Source organism: Mycteria americana, chromosome 2 (genome assembly GCF_035582795.1).
Source record: "Mycteria americana isolate JAX WOST 10 ecotype Jacksonville Zoo and Gardens chromosome 2, USCA_MyAme_1.0, whole genome shotgun sequence".
NCBI lineage: Eukaryota > Metazoa > Chordata > Aves > Ciconiiformes > Ciconiidae > Mycteria > Mycteria americana.
Genome location: NC_134366.1, coordinates 117746659 through 117765353, shown reverse-complemented (window position 1 = coordinate 117765353; position 18695 = coordinate 117746659). Strand labels below are relative to the sequence as shown.

The window sequence follows — 18695 nt, the reverse complement described above, 5'->3', positions numbered from 1 at the left end:
AAATTACACTCCATTTGTATTTCTTCAAATGTGACTCAATTTGCTTCCAATGACGGTGACTGTTTTTCTGGAGTCACATCAATACAATCACTGTAACCCGTGGCTCTTTCTTTCTGAAAAATGTCAAGCTCAGAAGCAGACCACCTCCCACACAAGGACTTGTGGTTTCTAAAGGAGAAAGGCAAAACACCAACAAAGTTACAGCTTCAGATGAATATTTATTCTTCTGAAATCTGTCCAAAACAAGTCATCCATCTTGGTTCATCTTGGTACTTTGATCCATCTTGGTTCTTCACAAGAGCCTCACACAGAAAAAATGTTACAGCCCCCAATACATAAACTTCTGTATACATTAATAGCATGGAAAATCATGCATAATACTTACCTAAGTACTGGACACTTTACTGTTTATCACCATGTACACTAACATCCACCACAGAAAACTGGCTACCTAGCAGTAGGCACTTGTCCTGCTCAGTCAATCTCTTCAGGCAAAGTTGAGTAATTATGCTTCCTCATTACCAAAATGATTAAAAAAATTTTGTAGCATAAACAGAAGGATCAGACAGTGCACAGTAGCACTAGAAGGACAGAAAATATCTGTATCCCCATGCAACTGAACAAAATAATCCAGTATTTTACTGTGGACTAAGGAAATATGTTTATCTTTAGCCAAAGGAGTTTAATTTCACCCACCAGGTACTTTAAATACACTTTCAAATGCCTCCTGTGTGTGTTCATATACCCTCTGGTTATGTAAAAAAGAAATCCATTCCCACCACTAGACCTGAATTTTTAACATTCTGCTCTCCCACTCTTGTTTCAGAGACAGGATTTCTGCACCCATTCTCCCTAATACCACATGGGAGGATAACGCAGGGTAAAACTCTTCCACCTACCAATTCTAGTACTGCAGCAAACATTTTTCATACCTCTGCTACAGATTCATAGCATTTACCACAAAAGGAAATAAGATTGCTTCATGTAGTAAAACTAGGTGAATAATATGTACATCTACACTTCACACTTTTGAAAGCCCATTTACTTCACTACACGTTAAGGGATTCAGCAATGCCATGAAGACAACATAATCAGAAAGATACTCCATTATTACTGCACAAAAGATGTATCTGGACTTCCTTCTGCAAAGTTTTGTTCTTTATAAAAGGAACAGTGCAATCATCATCCCAGCCAATAAACCAGGCAGTTTATCTGGTGATGTCTCCACAACCACTCTAAGAACAACAAACAAATCAAAAACCCTTCTGAAATACTTTAACAGACAAAATCATTCACAAGTTGTTAAGAGAGAGATCTTCAGAAAGAAATACACTCTCCTCTCCACATTTGTTAGCAGTTTTCAGCAGACACTAGAAAACCAGGCAGACACTATGTCTGTTGACACTGAGCATCAGTGAAAAATGAAGTAGGTACCTGACCAAGCACATGGTTATTTTCTGCATGTGCTATGCTGTCTTTGACCCTCAACCCAGTGGATGTTTTCAACAGTGCCGGTCATGTTCTGAACCATGCAAACTGCTTTCACACCTTTCCAGATTTAACCACAGCAAATTTATCTCTCTCACATCACTGTGAACATATTTATTCTCTTTATAATTTTTATTAGTTTGTTTCATCTCATTGTAGCAAGCTAGCTGTTTCACAAGGACTTTGGATTTGCTAACACATCCATGCACAGAGACCCTTTGAATGTTAAATCCTTCCATTTCTACTTCCTAGGATGCTAGCAAAAACTGTGATGCATACCATAGTACTCAGTCTTAGTCATGTGCCTTACAGGTATCTAACGAGTCGCATACCTTAACTAAATTGTTAACTTTATATCATGTTTCATACTCACACCTAATTCATACAACTAAGTTTTCTCGGATGATTTCTATTTTGGTCCTAACCCCAATTTCAGATTTGTCAGGGTGCGTTAAAAGTAACTACTTTCAAGTTACCAGAACTCCATCACATACCTAAGAAATTTGGGGCTAAGCCTGACTCTTCCCCCTCCCTGTTAAATGATTATAAAGGATTGTGATTTCTCTTACAGAAGCATCATTTAAATTATTAGGATGTAATTGTTTGATATTACCACTTTCAGTAATTCTGACTCAAAGAAACCAGTCCTATCGCATCTTTGCTGTAATTATTTTTAAATTATAAGATGGTTCAGGTAGCACTACCCATTCTATATTTGACTAACGTTATTTCCAAAAAAAGAAGACAGATGGTTACTGCGGGATGCTGACCACTCAAAACTCACAAGAAATCAATGCAAGATACAAAGATTCAAATACTACAAGGTCAAGGCCATCATAACACTTTTTATTATGTTACTTCTACCTTATTAGTAATTGATCTATTAGAAGTGATCTAAATATATAATGAGCTTAATTATATTGTAATACAAAACTGACAGCCAGGGAGCTGGGGTGAACACAATGAAAGATGCAATCTTTGCGCAGTTACCAACAAAAACACGTAAAGGAAAGTGCAAAGGAGGATATTAAATGATGGAGGCAATTTGCTTGTGTTTTTGTTCAGAATACTCCACATCCCTGAGGGCCCTGAATCTGTTATTCTGGATACAACCAGACAGGAACAGCTAAAAAAATAAAAAAGAGGAAGAAAAAAAGGCTAGCAGCAAAGGTACTCTGCCAGCCTAAGGAATCTTTTTTCCATGTTCGTAAGAAAAGAACGATGTTACAGCCTGTGGTAGTGGTCCTTGAAGGGCAATGTTTTCTACCAGGATTTTTATAAAAAACAACATGAAACAAACAACTTCACTCTAATGTGCTAACAACAGCTCTGCGAACACTGATAGTATCTTCTTCTGTAATTTTGATTAACCACTTCATGAAAGACGCTTTCATGCCCAAGACCGCATTCCTAATGTCTCTTTCTCTGCTATTTGTGCATATCCATGACATCATTAATTTATTGACATCATTTGTGGTCTTACACTAACCACAGACCATTACTGCTGACTTTGAGGCTGAATCTCAGATATTTCTTACTTTAAGTATAAGGAACAATCTAATTAGATGCAAACTACCTCAGGAATGAAGGGAATGACAAGCTGATGATTAGTTACCTCAAGTTGCATAACACAGCAACAACAGTAGTTTCTTTCTAATTTTGTTTTACATCTTCCTCTGATTTACGCAACTTTGTTAAGATGAGATGGCATGTTATATGTTATCTAATTCATGGAATGAAGACACTGGCCTTTCTGAGTAACCTTCTAGCACTGGCAGCACTTGTTCTTGGACAACTGCCTAGGGAATCATGACTTTTTTTTTCCAGAAAAAAAGAAAGAATTAAAAAAAAAAGCCATTCGTATCATGCATTAAAAAATCTGCTGACCTGAAAGGTGATGTTTTAAAATCAATTAAGCAATCAATGTGCACCAATCCTGGCTACCAACATCAACATGTCAAAGAATAAAACTGTATCAATTCTAGTAAAAAAAAGTTACTAACAGAGTGAATTATCTGATCCCGTTTTCTATGCATAACCTCAAGATTAAAAAAAAGGCGTTATGTGTGAAAATAGCATATGTTTACCTTGATTTACTTTACTACCTTTAGTAGTAATACAAGTTGATAAAATGCTGTTCTGCAGCATGCTCCTTCTCCCCACCTATGCAAGATTTGACTCACTCCTTATGCACAGGCATGGGATGGAAACACAAAACTTGTCAGGTCTGATTTGCAAAAAGGATGGGTACGCCCAGGCAAGCATGATTCAGTGAATTACATGGAGTCTGGCAATTCTGAGAGGCAGGCACAGCTTCTTTAGCTCTTTTTCTACTCCCACATGCTAGGAGAGGTACACACACTACTTGCTAGAATATCGGAAATATTTGAACATACAATCTTTATGAAATTCTAAAGCTAAAATTACCAATATTTCTAGACCACTTTTTAAAATGCACACTATCTTGGTATTTCCCCATACACACAAATATACCTTTTAAATGTTTTCAATTTAGAAAAGAAGGTGGTCTCTCAATAAAAGACCAGTTTAAGCCACGGATGAAATAGGTTGCCAAATTAGGCAACCAAACGAAAAGAACAGTTGAGCGCGATGCTCCTGCAATGATATCCTCAGATGACATAGGACATATTTTATTTGTAGTGTTGCGTGGGGGGTGGTGTTAATCTTTCAAAGAAGGGAAGGAGCAACAGATGCAGACAGTGAAAAATGCAAATGCTAAGCTACAGGAAAACATGAGGACATTTCCCACAATTACGACAGCTAACAGCATAAATAGCCCTCAGAAAAGTCATCTGGGCTGCTACAAGTATACTACCTCAGTTACTGTTTTCCATGCTGAAATCATCTGTTACCTAAGGGCAGATGTGTACAGAACAGGAGAAAATGCAGTAGTTGCATGTAACTTCTGATATCAATAACTTGCCTTTTAGGCTAGCTACCCTACACACAATGAACAGTTCAACTTTTCATACAGTTAAACTGCAACTTCTCCCATGTTTCTTGTAGAATGAAAGAGAATTTCCGATATACAGTGGGTTGACCCTCTAAAGGCAGCACAGTTAACTAAACACTACAGTCAAAGAAATACATAAATATTCCCATTTTCAGGCAAAAATTTGGAAACAATTCATTCTGCTGGATCTATAAAACCCAGTACCACAGATTCTGTGAATGACTAGCACCAAGTGTTTCATATATCCAAAATGCAAGCCAGCTTTTCAAATACTTGTTTCAAAATTGCAACCCAACAGTAAAATAACTACTGCTAAAAGTAATTTGTCAATACTACATCAGATGGAGATCATCTAGGAAAAAGAATGCAATACAGAAACATTAAGAACTGATTTTTTTTTCCTGTGGTTTTAAAACAAATTAGCTGTCAGTGATTTGCAGAATAACAAGAAATACTGACTAATTAAAAATATTCAAGTATGTGAGCATGATTGCTGGGAAAATAATGCCAATAATTTACTGGCTAGTTAGGCCCTTAGAGAATGCCAGCATTGGACAGTTCTTGAAATTGAGAAGAAATGGTGTAGGTCTTGTATTAATTCATCATTCCATTCACAGATGACTGTGCCAGTGTTACAGAATAACATTCATTAATAATCAGCACTTCCAGCTGAGAAACGCAAATTCGACCTTTTTGAGCCGCTGGACGCATATTGTATGTGTTAAGACACAGCAAATCAGAACATGCCCTACAGATACTGGCTGTGGCTATATGTCTTTTTTCACTTTATTTTTAAAACCAAGAATGGAAAATTGGACTGTCTGAGATCTAAGGTACCAGTGAGTTTAGAGAAAGACGAAACAATTCCTCACTGCAGGATTTCCAAGACCCGCTGCTATATGGATATGGTTTAGAACCAAAACCCAAAAGCCATAACCAGGACATGTTGAAGAACATATTTAGGCATCTACTTTCACGTGAGGAGAGAGAGTGTAGGATTTGCTGTAAAGATTAAATACTTTGGTCCTTAAATAAAAAACAAGACAGAAAATGCCTACAAGTTCTGCCTGGGTACCAATGCTGACTGTTCAGATATAATATCCAACATCAACTTATTTTTACTTATGATCCTTTAATCACAGTTTAGAAGTTCTGGGTTGGTTTTTTTTAAGGAGCAACAAAAATGGTCAATGTCTACTTTCTGTTTCTCACAAACAAGGTGCAAAAGTTTTCCATTGGATCTCCCTTGTGGCATTCACTGTAAGCTACGGGGCTGTACCAACAGCAGCATAGCCAAGGGAAGTGATTATTCCCCTTTACTCAGCCCTTATTAAACCACATCTGGAGTACCACATGCAATTTTGCCTCCCCTCAGGACAAGAAATATGTTGACAAACTTTTAACGAGTCCAGGGGAGGGCCCCCAAGACAGTCGGAGATGGAGCTTAAAGCCCCATGAGGAGAGGCTGCAGGACCAGGGCTCGTTCAGCCCCAAGACAAGACAGCTTCAGGGGCACCTCACAGTAGCCCCCCGACACCTAAGGGAAGGTTATAGAAAAGACAGAGCCAGGCTCTTTACAAAGACGTGTACTGAGAGACAATGGCCACAAACTGAAGTGAGGATATAAGGCGGGAAAGAGGAAAAAAAAAAAAAAAAAAAAAAAAAACCCAACAATCACTGTGAGGCTAACTAAGCACTAGAAGAAGTTGTAGACCTCCACTCTCAGAGATTTCAAAGCCCAACAGGAAAAAGCCCCAGGCAATCACATTTAAATCCAGTGTTGCACTGAGCAGGAGATTGGAGAAGAGACCTCCTGAGGTGCCTTCCAGCCTGGGATGCTATGAAGAGGGAAACACAGAGACAGACCAGAGCCCATCCTGTAATCACCCCAGAAACCTTGCAGGGGAGCGGCCAACCCCAACTGCTTCAAAAGAATATGTGAGAAACCCAAGCTGAGTAACTACAGAATTACTCTCCCTGCAGGAGAACATTATTCTTTCTCCTCAAAACAGACTCTGGTTTCAGTGTCTTAGCTATCTCATCCTTTTTGGTTTTTTTAAACAACTGCTCCATTCTTATTTCAGTGTATTTCAACAACAATTAACAGGCATTAATTATGCAGGCAGGATACTCATGGTAATGAGACATTCTTGTTCCTTCCAGTTTGCAATATTGTATAGTGTTGGAACCACCGTGCTATATTTCCATTTCAAGGGCAAGAGGAAAATAGCTTCCTCTGCAGGGGGGAGAAACAAATGGAATTCCCCCAAATACAGTAACAGTAAATACAGGCAGGAAACAACCTGATATCCTTCTTCTGCAATTCTAGCAATTCCAACTGCTTCATCCTCTGGGGTACACTATGACCATTTGGGACCTTCTGCCATTTCCTTGCTATTGCCAGTATAGCTCATCGCTGAGCAGCCAAGTTGTAGGAAACAAGATTTGTGTATTACCTCTTTCCAACATTTTAATGTGGACTTCTCTACAGGAAGAGGCAAACTCTTCAATGATTAGGTCAACTCTCATCTCTAGACCCTGAAAATGGCACAGTGGGGTTGTCTTACACCCCTCAGTATGTCTGCATGCTACGATAAAAATGTAGGTATCAGGAACGGCTTACTGAGGGTGCCAGAAGTTAACAGTGCCTTATTTCATACAAGTTTATTGTTTCTAAAAGCCATTTTTGTTTAAAATCGCAGTGATATAGTAAACTGCAAGGATCTGCTAAAAACACACATAAAAAGAGTATGTTTACCTTTGCTGTCAGCAAATTAACAAGAAACACATTTGTAAAGGTCTTTGAGCAACTGTGATGCTGTATTTGTAGATGACAATGAAAAGCTGTGAGAAAGAGGTTTTGATGTTTATGTACGCTAATGGGCATTATGATCGAGTTCGTTGACTCAGTTCAGTAAGAACAAATAGCTGACAGGTTAAACACTAAAGAAGGGTATTTTAAGATACATTCTATCAATAAAATTGTATATATACACAGTATTTCTTGTATTGTATTTTGCCTCAGAGTATACATACAGACATTGTGTTTCAAGGTCAAACAAATCAAAAGATTTGAACTTGGTGAGGAAAGTTGTACTGGTAGAGGAAATGTAAAATAGGGTCAATTTTCTCAGACTTGGGACTTCTCTCATGACAAAGGCATCACTTGAAGAAGAAAATAACTGTCACTGAATGCTAATCCTTCTAAACATTACAGGGCCCACCGTTAAGAGCAGCCAGCCATTAAACAAGGGGATGAAGTCAATTACTGGATTTATTTCAAGAGGATCTGGGAGTAAACGTAAGGCTTGTGTGGTACAGAGTAAATATGACTCGTGTGGCCAGCTAGGTTTTTCCCCTCCATCCATTGTGTTTTCTGTGCTGTATCTTAGGGAATATGAAGGTCGTTTCATTTGAGAGTAAGGAAGCAGTGAAGCTGTGAGCTGAGCTGTACAACCTGCCATGCTAACAAGCACGGCAGTAGGCTCACGTAAGAAAGACTTTCGAACGCAACTCCACCCCACGGAAATGACAGGCCCCTCCTCAGGAGCAAGAAGGGAAATGCATTTTTATAGTAATATGGACATGTACATTATTGCCCAACAAAGATCAAAGGTCCTGACCAGCGTGCCATATGGTAAGAAGCACATGAAAGCTTAGGAAAAGAAAGATGTGTCACATTAGGCAAGAAGGAGAAACTCATTTATCATCCAAGTAAATCACAAAGAGTTCTCCTAATCAGCAAATATATGAAAATGGTTAATAAAACATCTTTAAAACCATAGGAGAGGCTTTTGTTCTGTTCTATTAGAAGAAGAGACCTGATCAGACTTCAGAAGACAACTACCAACAAGGTCAGAGAAAATGCAACATCAAAGTCTATATGCAGGTTTATAAGAAGAAACATAGTGAAAACAATGAACTATGAAGATTATGGTCTTTCCAGTTGAAACATATTTTCACAAAGAGACAAATAGACACAGTAGCACACTGGGGTGGTTTTTTGCTCAATTATACACTGAAATGATGGAAGAAAGTGCTAAACTTGACTACCTTTACCAGAAGCTTTGTTTTTAAGAGCAGAGTAATGGCATTTTATCCAAAGCTTTTTTTTTAAAAAAAAAAAAAAGCTGTTTATTGATTTCCTTTCAATTTAGAGAAAATAAGCTATGGAAATGGTATTTATTATTTACATAGCACTATACTGCAAATATACATGCCTAGCATTTAGCTAACAAATAAAAGACATGGGTCATGCTTCGCAGATCTTTGTTCTCCAAATTAAACAGTAATTTGACGTGCTAAATGTCTAGAGAAGAAAGAAGGAAGAGGAAGAATCAAAAGATCATGCAGCTTCTCTGGCTGCTGGCACACGTATCACAACAGAATTTCTTTGACCCACAGCACTACAACCTGAAGAAAGCAATTTTATAATCTAGCACTTAGACAAGGTATAAATATCGCTCTATGAATTTCTACACAGAAACATACAATTATTGCCATCAAAGAAAACTGATAACTGATGTTATCAATGACTCATGCAAAAAAGTAGAAAGTAATTATAATTCCATGCTTGCAACTGAAAGTGCTCTCCTTCTAAAAATATGCCCTGAAATACACATCCCAGAAAGTAATCCGGTCTCTGACGAAGTTTCAAAAGGTTAAAGCACGTAGTTTCTTTTCATCTTGTAGAAGTGGATGTAAGTATGCATCTCTGTCAAAAAAAGCAGCGTTCTTAAGGAATGTAATAGGACAGGTCTTTAAAATTCTAAGCACTGAGCAAAGGACCAATGAATTGAAACACATTTCAGCAATAACGTTACAGCTACAAATACTGTCTAACAATACTCCCATAGAAGTAGGCCAACAAAATGACAACATGAGCTAATATTTATTTATGGCAGTAAAAGTTTTCTACATAAATCAGGATTTGTGGAGACAAATTTCCCTCACTTGCCTTTGGCTTATGAATTAATCTATTCTCAGTGACCAGGAAACTGCTCTTCTGAAAGATGTCGTAAAAAGCCACAAGTGTAACAAGGGAAGGAAAACACAACACAAACAGGTGCAGCCACTATGCAAACATTTTGCGTGTTCCAGACGTTTTCCAATATATGAGCATGTATTAAAATGAAATTCAGAGTCAATGTCACCGTACTGGCTTGCTAGAGGTTAGCAGGTGACTTCCTAGACAAGCAGATCAACAGTATCAGTGATACATAATGCTGTAATCAGCATCGTGTTTTACAGCTGGACATTTATCAATTTGGAGAAAGGCTTACTTTCAGATTACAAGGGGGGGTACACTGACTATCCAACTGAGCCTTTGAAGCCTCAATCTGCATTTAACAAAAGCTAAACTAAAGTTAAAGGCTAAACAAATACTTGCAACTTGGAATACATGACTGCTAGCAAGAGGCCTTACAAAATTCCTCAAATTACCCAAGAGCTAATTTCTCTAATAACACGTCTTTCACCAAAAAACCATCAGCATACAGTTTATTGAACGGTATGAGCATGACTAGGGAAAAGACAGCACTTGTTTAGCAGCTCTTTACCCACGCGGGGTCTGCGTATCCTTCAGCACAGTGAGAATCCAAACACACCCCCTTATCTGTTAAGGAAATAATTTTCAGTCTCCCTTGCAACTTCTGAACAAGGGGCAGAATTGACCCTCACTCTAATGCCGCTTAAAATACTTCACTTTTAAGTTATGGTTCTGACAAGCTACATTAACAGATTAGTGTCTTGGAAACAGTAGACAGAATATGTAATGTCTGCAGTCCTGTGCTTTATAATATTTTGCCAAAAAGGGAGTGATTAGTGTATCACTCACAAACACACAGACTCACTTCTTTCAAGTTTTACTTCATTTCCAGAAGAGCTTCCAAACTGAAGACTACATGAATGAGCCCAGAGAAGTGTTACACTGCACTGTCTAATGATTCAAATTGTAAAAGTATAGCATCCTAAAACTCTTTATTTACGAGGGGATAGCAGATTTACATAATCCTCATCCCTTTCTCTTCAGAACTGGACAATTGATAGGAAACTCAGAGCTGTTAATTTCTACAGTTAATCTTAACGGTTGATTTTATGCCTCGCAAATGTTATTCTAAAGTGCTAGAGTAAATAGAACACTAGACTGTTGTTGATTTAAGTGATTATACATACTTTTTCCCATCCAAAGGATTATTTACTAAGGCAACAAACTGAAAACGAATTAGAGAGTACTCCTTTTTATTCATGGCGGAGTTCACCCACGGAATTCATTGCTACAGGATATTATCAAAGCCAACATCACAGCTTGGAATTAAAGATACAAAAGAAATTAAGATACAGAATAGCAACCTTAATGTGACATTCAGGTTTTACAACTGCCTACTTGAGATGGGAAATGGACAGGTAAGACTCTCAGGAGAAGTACATTAATTCAACCACATCCTGAACGTAATGCATCAAAGGATACGCGTCTAACAAACACACCAAAATAAAGATATTATATAATTCAACTTGTGGCCTTTTTTTTTTTTTTTTAACTATTCAGACGAAATCAGCCCCAGTATACCAGCTTCTCTCAGTACAAGAATCAGAGGACTCCGTCACTGGTATTCCTGCCAGCAACACCTGCACTTTTTCTGGTAACTTCTTATCTGCATGCTGCCAGTTTCTGACCTGCTTAGCTTCAGAGATCTGGCAAGATGACAGCATGAAGACCTGTGATCACCAAAAAAATAATGTTACAGAAAACTTTTACCCTAGCAAACAAATCTGGATTGATTTAGTAACAAATATTGACCAACCTGCTGCAGCATGGGTGACAAAAAAAAACTAAAACCAAAGCATTTTACTAGCTTAACAAGTCATACTTACAGTATCTTTAGAACTGCCTAAAGATATTACAAAGGCTTGTACAATCTACTTGACTACACAGACTTTTTCACTAATTAGCACTTGCTAACATCATTCTTCAAGATAGAAAGCAAACAGCCTGTTTCAAATAGCCTGTTTCTTCGACTGCTGCAGTCCAAGAGGAGAAAGTAGTTACTGATGTTCTTCCAGTGAAAGGTTATCCTCTAAGTAAGACGCTGCAGTTTCACAAAGGCTATCATTTCAATGTGAAAAAAGAAAGAGAAAAGAGAGGGAGAGTAGTGAAGCTGGAGAGTAAACATCCAGGAGCTTTACGTGCATGTGAAAAAGGTTTTACTGTTATGAAGGACTGCATCATTTGAAGTCCCCCTCAGATAGGATCCATTTAATGATATTCCCTTCCAAGAGTCTTTTTAGCAATGCCAGCCATTCTGAAGTTGGTCTGCTTTTGCCAGCCTTTGCAACTCCACTACTCCAACAAACATGCTGGTAAAGCTGCACCACAAAATTATTTTAGTCCTTCAGTGGTTAAAACTGTTGCACTCCATCCCCCCAGCCTGCTGTCTTGAAATTTTTGTCTCCCACATTTTTGGACTTTTAGCAAATTACCTGAAATGGAAGAGCACCATGGCTACACATGTACAAGTGCAGTAACAGCACCATTCTCTTCCTTGACCTCCCTCAGACACATCCCCAAAACAACAAGTTATCTGTTCCCAAAATACACACAGTTCTGTCATTTCGTTCTATGATCTGACTGTTCTGATTAAAAAAACAGAATATGGCTCAGTGTTGTACCTGCAGTTTAAAAGACAGAGAGGGAATTCCACACATGACATGATTTGCAGCTGATACCCGTGAGCTCCACCGCTACAAATAAAGGATTCAAATGCTTTCCAGTTCCTACAAGTCACCAGGCAAGTTGTCCACTTTCTCCAAGTAACTCTCTCCAAATGAGCTGCCTCCCACTGATTTCCATTCCCAAGTTCAATACTGTCTGTAGAACAAGTTACCTACCAGGCAAGCCCTAAGCCTTGCAAATTTATAGATTCTGTTTTTATCTCATCTTAACCATTAAGTGGATTCAAACCACTCAACGGAACGGTTACGATAAATAAGTAGAGGTGGTAAGAACTTAAGGAGAGACGTTTTATTCCCATTTTTTGTGGGATGCATCTTTAAATAGAGTTTCCCAGCCTGCATGCTAGGGGGAAGCAGACGCAGTCAACCTGAGGTGGCTGTTAGAGAAGAGAGAAGAGCACTGTGCTTGCAGGCGGCTGCTGCCTCCCCGCTCTCCCCAAAACACTTCTCTCTGGATCTTAATTGACCTAAGATGGAAGCCGCAGAGATTTAAATGACATTTGCTTTTTGTGCACAAGAAAATCTAGCTCTGTGCCTACAAGCCTGGAAAATGTTGCTCCTGCAAGGCTGTATGTATTTCTTCCCCTTGACGCCTTTCACCTGCTCCCATTGAACAAGGCAAATAGCAAAACTTCCTTTATTAAAAGAAGCCAGATAAATTTCTAAAACATTTGAAGATGGGAAGGAAACCTAACAGCCATTTTAGGATCTCTTGTGCAAACTGGCATCTAAGTTTTTTTTTTTTTTCAGCATGCTACCCATGAAGGGGTTCCTAGACTTTTTGTTGCTGTGACTAACGTTTTTACGAGTGTTCTGGGACAACAACCGGGTTCTAAAATGTAACGGGAAGTCTATGTGAATCTCTCTCATGCTGTTCCCTATCACTCTTCTCAGTACATCATAATAAGTATTCCCCAGTGCCACCATAATGACCAAAAAAAAAAAAACCAAAACCCATCAGTTTCATCATTCTTTGCCTTTTTTTTTTTTTCAGTAACTGGCCAATTTTAAAGCATAACAAGCAGCGCCCTCGCTAACTATGTGAAGTATACTTCAGCTTTAAAAATATGTCAGCATTTTTAAATATGTATGTATACACACACATTCATACGTATATATACTGTCACATATGTCACTACGCAAATTACCCTCTAGTCTGAATGGTCCTCCATCACAAATTGCTTTGTCATCACCTTGACGTAACATCACCTGTACAGATTGGCACATAAAAATCATTCAGTCTCCTGAAAACCACAACACAATGTCATATTGTACCATCGTTTTTAAACAGCCACCTCCAGTGAAATCAACGACAAGCACCCAAAAAATAATAATCCAAGCATGGCATGGTTCATTGCCTCCATAGACTTGCCTTAATATTACAGAGTTGTCCAACTTATTCTATCCATAGAAAATGTGGATAGTAATAATTCAAAGCATCAAAACATATAGGGAGGTATTGGGATTCTGAAATACTCCTTAAAACACATAATTTTAACAGTATTTTAGTACCTGCCAATGTAGCAATGCAAATATTTCCCCTCCAAAGTTTTCATCAATACGTGTTAATTTGGGGATAAAAGTCAAAGAGTGCCCAAGCATGCTGGAATCTACCTTTTCCTTCCAAGGCAGAACAAGGACCTCATTCCCGCTGAGGCACCTCCAACAATTGAATATACGTGTTTTTAAAAATACTGTATATGCTTTAAAAACTATTCTGTGTAACACATCGTTTATATCCTGAAGAGATGATCATTCTGATTCATTCAATATCATTCTGATGAATCACAGTCACTGAAAGGAGAAATAAAAGCAATTCCTGCTATTTACCAGGAGTTCAAAGATTTGGCTTGAAGAAACAAGTGAAAACTTCCAACTAATATCTGAACTCTGTCGCTTGCAAAAACTCTGAAGTATTTTCTTTTTACCTGCCATCACTTACCAAACACTGATACCTGTGCTCACCTCCTCAAAAAAACCCAACTTTCTAGAAGCTCCTACAATTCTTACTTCATCTGGGTCAAAATCCAAAAGTTCAGAAAGCAAGTGTAACTTCTGGGAAGCGCTTGGGCCAGGCAGCTAGCTCACCGAAGCCAATTTGCTGAGATAAGACGCAATCCAGCAGCATCAGTCAAAAATCAGAGAAAGCTGTTCTCTCTAAGCATTTGTTTTCCCAGCACCCTAGTTGAAAATAATAATATTTTGCTTAAAAGAAAACTAATGAATTGTGTGAGAAGTAAAACAATTGGAAGCAGAATAATTAAAAATTGTTATCAAGTGATGTAAACTGCAGCTTTGTGGTTCAAGTCTTTATAAACCAAAGGAAGCAATTAGCAAAAGAGTGTTCTGATGCCTTACTTCAGAGAGAGACAAATCACGTTTTGCATGTTTCAAGTTCAGATGAGTAACAAAAAAAGTCAGGTTTATGCCAAGGCTCAAGCTTTAAAAAACAAAACACAAAAAGCCCGCTTCCCACCACCAGTGCCAAACGCTCCTTCTCCCCCGTTTTATTATTTGTTTTTTCAGCATTGTACTACTACGATACAGGAAAATATCACATAGCACTAATCTCACAAAAAAACCCCAAACCAACAACAGATCCAATGTTCTCTTATTACAGAACACAGTACTTTATTTGCAAGGAAGTTTCACATTACTGTGGGTTATCGTTTAAGCTCTAGGTTTGCATCAGACTGAACATAAGATTTTATCGTGAAAATAACATGATGGTGGACCAACTGTGAAGTCCGAAGCCTACAATCAGCTTTTCAATCTCCAAAGCCTTTCATTTTGCACGTTAAATTTCCTGTCTTCAGCAGACACTCAAGACACATCATTCTTGCTTTAAATGATACTTTAAACTAGATACATCTAGTCCTACCTGCACAAGATTACACTCTTTAGTGCTACAGATCCGATCCTAAAAAATTCTTATAATGAATTGTGTCTTCTCAATTACATGGTGTTAATCTATGCTTGGAAAGTATTTCATACCAGAAGAGATAACTAGTATTAGTATTTAATTTTGCTTACTTTTAAAATAAAGTTCTTAAAGTATCAGGGATTTAAAGCCTCAACCATTTTTAAAGTATTTAAAGAATCATTTTTTGGCTTAGCAGATGTGTTATTTTTAACAAGTTTGCCACAGCAGCCATTGCCCTCCACACACCTCGTCCGGGCTTTCCAGCCTTGTTACTTTCTGCTCTTAGAAACAGAAAAGCAAATTATACCACGATAAGAAACTACAGCAATCTATCATTTTAAAATCACACACACGTGGATTCTGAACCAAAAGAACAACTCTGTATTCCCACCCTTTTGGCACAGCCAGACACAGTCACTGCCCAGACCGGGGCAGGAGACACAAGGCATCACTCTGCGCAGCGAGTCCTCGTGGCAGCTTTTCAGCTGCAGATGTAACCTCACCGTAAGTCACACAAAAAAACATCACTCTGATATATGAACTCTAAAAAGTCTTTTTCCAGAAGCCCATGAAACGCTTCCTTGATGCTTTGGAAAGGAGGAGAGCATTGGCTCAGGGATAACTCAGGTGCAGACGCAAGAAAAGTGGAGAAGTGAAGCAGGCTGAACTAGGGTTCACCCTAGTGAGGACTCCGCTAACAGCTTGTAAAGGGGAAAAGAATAACACCTACAGCCACAGTAAATTAGGGAAGAGAAAAGCTGTTCGTCCATTTACTGATTCCTCTCTCAAATCCAACTGAACAAGATCACTAGGTCCAAAACCAAAAGCTCCGCAGTGGGATTTCTTTTTCATACGCAAGACAGGAAGTCCCTCCTTCAGGTTTTATATTTCGATTAATCTTCAGATGAATAAGATTTACGACCACAAGCGATTCATGACAACATCAGTTCTCGTCTGTGGAGGTATTACTGCAATGCGAAAGTACCTCTGCATTACTAAGTATCAGGAATCAGGACAGCAAAACAATTTTATCTCAACTTGTTTTGATAGAGAAAGAGTTTGGCAAGAACCGGAGCGAGCACCTGAAAGAACAATACCTCCACTGTTTTAATATCCCCGCTAGATATTATGCTATTAGGAGTAGTATAAACAAATTCCACCTGAACACAACTTATCTTCTAGAATCCTTCCTTCTCCCCACGTGTCTTTCCAGCAAATTCATCCTCATCCATAATCCAACCAGCTTTCATAAGATTAAAGAAAATATGGACGGGGCCCAACAGGTTTCAAACAAGGGGGTGCCCTATGCCCAACCCTGGCACTGAAAGACCTGCCTGGTACCACCACCCCTTGGCCTCGAGGGCAACCCGCTGCCTGCCCCGTCCACCTCCGCGCAGCTCCCCCGCACACAGCGTTCCCGCACGCCGGCCAGCGAGGCACCGACACCCAGTCGTACAAGGACAGCCTCAAAGCAGGTGGCGGCCCCTCACCTGCTGCCGTGGGCCTGGGGACCTGTGGCCTCCCCAGCCCCAACGGTGGCCACCAAGCGCAGGGCCGCGCACCTGCAGGGGGGCCGCAGGCTTTGGAAAGGGCACAAAGCGGGCACAGGTGCTGGTGGCAGGCTGGAAAGCTGCCTCCACCTCACCCTTCGTAGGGCCCCGCTAACAGCACCCAACCATACCGCCTCAAGCAAAGCGACGGGGAAGAAAGTGCACTTTCACTCCCAGTCCATGAAAGCAAGAGGGGCTGCACACCGGGAGGGAGCCACTCGGGTCCCACACGCCCCTGGCGGGGCCGGAGATGGGGCCCGCGACCTCGTTCCCGGAGGAGAAGCCGGAGGCAGCGGAGGGCACCTGGAGCAAGAGCGTGGGGCACGTCCCGGGCAGGGTGGAGGGAAGATGCTGAGATGGAGAGGCGTTGGCTGGGCCCCACGGGGCTCGTCAAGGGCAAAGCCCCGGGCAGACCGCGCGTTTCGGGGGGCCGCTGGGCAGCCCTCTCCTGGGAGGCCGGCGAGGCCGCACGGAGAGCTGCACCCCCGAGGGCGGGAGACGGCCCCCGCAGCCCCCGCGTTCGCCCACGCCTCCGCGCCGCTCCGCGCGGCCGGGAAGGGGCTGGCGGCGGCCGCGCAAGGTTCGGCGGCACCGCTCCGCCGCCCGCGGAGGATGCGCGGCGCGGGGCTGACGGCCGAGGGGTTTCTTCCCGCGGCCTGCGAGAGGCGGGCAACCAGCCCCGGCCACCGCTTGCCCTCCTGCCGCCCCGCCGCCCCCACCGCGCCGGCAGGCACCAGCCCCGGCCGCCCGGCCGAGCGGCTCCGCAACGGCGGCTTTCGAGGCGAGCCCGTCGTCCTACCGATCTAACGAGTAATCGTTGCTTATTCAGTTTTATTTTCCAATTGTGCGGAGGGCACGGATTAATATTAACATATTCACCCATGGCTGGACACCGCAGTTCTCCATCCAAAAATAATTCGTTTCTTGGATGGCTGCCTGCTAAGTAACGCGATTTAATAAACTGAAATTTCTCTCTCTCAAAATAAGAAAAATCTCCCTCCTGAAAACCTCCGTAAATTAGAGAATCGCTCCTTCTGGAAGACGCTCACTCCCCGCTTTTACAAAGTGCCCCCGAAAGCCTAAGGCGGCAGAAGAACCAGAATGCCTGGAGGGCGAGCACGGAATCCTCCTCTCTCTCTCGCCTCCCCCGAGGATGCGGGGCGACGCGGGGCACAGGAGCCCGCCGCGGCTTCTCCGAGCGAGGAGCCCCGAACGCCGCTGCGCGCCGCGCAGCCGGTGCCGCGGCAGCGAGCAGAGCCCCGCCACACGTGCGAGCCCCGCACCCCCGGGCGGGCAGCGGCAGAAAATGAGTAATAATAGCAACAACAACAAATGCATCCGAAATGAGGACTGAGCTACGAAGTGTAAAGTTTCTTGGGAAAATAGCGGAATGTGGGAGCAGCCGCGAGGAAGGGGAGCGGAGCATCCCGCAAGCCGCCGGCCCGGCGGGCAGCGGGGACGGCCCCGCGGCCCCGGGACGCGCACCCGCCCGGCGACCCACCGACGGACGGAGGGACGTACCGGCAGTCAGGCACACGGGCAGGAGCAGCCGGAAGGTGAGCCCGCACACCACCTCGGTGGCCATCGCGGCGGGGCGGGGGTCGCGGCCGGCCGGCCGGAGAGCCATCCCTCTCTGCGCGCCGCCGCCGCTCCTAGGTCCGCCCGTGCGCGGAGCCGCCGCGGCGGCGGAGCATCGCCCGTCCCCTCCTCGCCTCGCCTCAGCCGCGCCGCCTCACGCCTCCCGCCGCATCCCGGCGGCAGCCCATGCAACCAGCGCCGCGCCGCACCCCCGGCCCGGGGCACGCACACGCCCGCCCCCTCGGGGCTCCCCCCCCGCCCGCCCTCCCTCCTTCCCTCCTTCCCTCCGCCGGCAGCGCGGCGCGGCCCCCCCGCTCGCCGCCCCGACGGCGCGGGCCCACCCGGCGGCACCCCACGGCGCGCCCCGCGCCGCGCGATGAAACTTCCCCGCGCCCCGCCCCGCCCCGACGGGGCCGGGCTGGTCCGCGCCGCGCCGCGAGGGGGCCGGGCG

General features: G+C 42.4%; 1 protein-coding gene across 1 annotated transcript in view; it reads right to left on the bottom strand.

Moving 5' to 3' along the window:
* Positions 1–18313, bottom strand: part of PIEZO2 (piezo type mechanosensitive ion channel component 2) — a 321451-nt gene extending 303138 nt beyond the window's left edge. Inside the window, exon 1 of the mRNA XM_075494355.1 lies at positions 18188–18313. Coding sequence (XP_075350470.1) covers positions 18188–18293 — 106 coding nt within the window. The 5' untranslated portion in view covers positions 18294–18313. The remainder of the gene's footprint in view (positions 1–18187) is intronic.
* Positions 18314–18695: the final 382 nt, after the last annotated feature.